Source organism: Coturnix japonica, unplaced genomic scaffold, assembly GCF_001577835.2.
Source record: "Coturnix japonica isolate 7356 unplaced genomic scaffold, Coturnix japonica 2.1 chrUnrandom694, whole genome shotgun sequence".
Taxonomy (NCBI): Eukaryota; Metazoa; Chordata; class Aves; order Galliformes; family Phasianidae; genus Coturnix; species Coturnix japonica.
In genome coordinates this window covers 4,985-5,937 of record NW_015440058.1, presented here as the reverse complement: position 1 = coordinate 5,937, position 953 = coordinate 4,985, and the positions used below count along the sequence as shown (strand labels likewise).

Here is a 953-nt window from a genome sequence, read left to right as displayed (position 1 = left end):
ATAGGGATAGGGATAGGGATAGGGATAGGGATAGGGATAGGGATAGGGATAGGGATAGGGATAGGGATAGGGATGGGGATGGGGATGGGGATGGGGATAGGGCAGGATGGGCTGCCTTTTAGGGCTGCCTTTTGGGGCTGCCTTTTGGGGCTGCCTTTTGGGGCTGCCTTTTAGTGTCTCTCTCAGCCCCTTATAGGGCTGGATTTGATGGGATCTGCTGCAATTGGGGCTGTCAGATCAGCTCTGCTTTGTAACCTATTTCCATCAGTGGGATGGGGGGGGGGAGCAGCAGCTGCTGGTGTGGAGCAAGGCTGGGGATTAAAGGGAGATCTGATTATAGGGGGGGGGGGGGGAGGGAAGGGGGGTAGCACACCCTGGGAGACCCCAATGTAAAGGTTAAGGGATGGTTTGAAACCATAAGAGGGGAAATGGGGGTCAGCTCCTTTAGCTGGAGCTGCCCCATACTCTGTGTGTGGGGCTATGGGCAATGTGGGTTGGGGGGCACTCATCCTATTGCCGCAGTGGGGCTGGGTTGGGGGTCAGGGCTTTTCTAACCCCCCCTTGGTGTGGGGCAGCCCCCCATGGAGGGACCCTTTATGTTCTGCTGCCATAAGTCCGCCCTGTTTTCTCTCCCCGCAGGTTTGGGATATGGGGAAGGGCTTCAAGCTCACCCAGGTGGAGCAGTCGGGGGTCCTGGTTCTGATTCTGACCCTTCTCTCCTCCGCTGGCATCGCAGCCATGTAATGACATATAACACAGCCCCCCCCACCCAAATTCGGGACCCCCCCCAAATGACAGCGACGTGATTCCAGCTCAGCCCCAACATGGGGATGGACGCACAGAAAGAGGTTTATGGGATGGGGGGGCAACACTCCCCAACGCCCCCCATCCCTCCCCATCAATAGGGGTGGGCAGAGGTTGAGCCCCTCCTTCAGCCCCGGGTTGGGGGCTGT

General features: G+C 58.3%; 1 protein-coding gene across 2 annotated transcripts in view; it reads left to right on the top strand.

Moving 5' to 3' along the window:
* The window catches only part of SDHC (succinate dehydrogenase complex subunit C), a 14,654-nt gene extending 13,887 nt beyond the window's left edge, over window positions 1-767 (top strand). For both annotated transcript variants that reach the window (XM_015851121.2, XM_015851122.2), the window contains one exon: window positions 640-767. In XM_015851121.2, coding sequence (XP_015706607.1) covers window positions 640-744 — 105 coding nt within the window. In that variant the 3' untranslated portion in view covers window positions 745-767. The remainder of the gene's footprint in view (window positions 1-639) is intronic.
* Window positions 768-953: the final 186 nt, after the last annotated feature.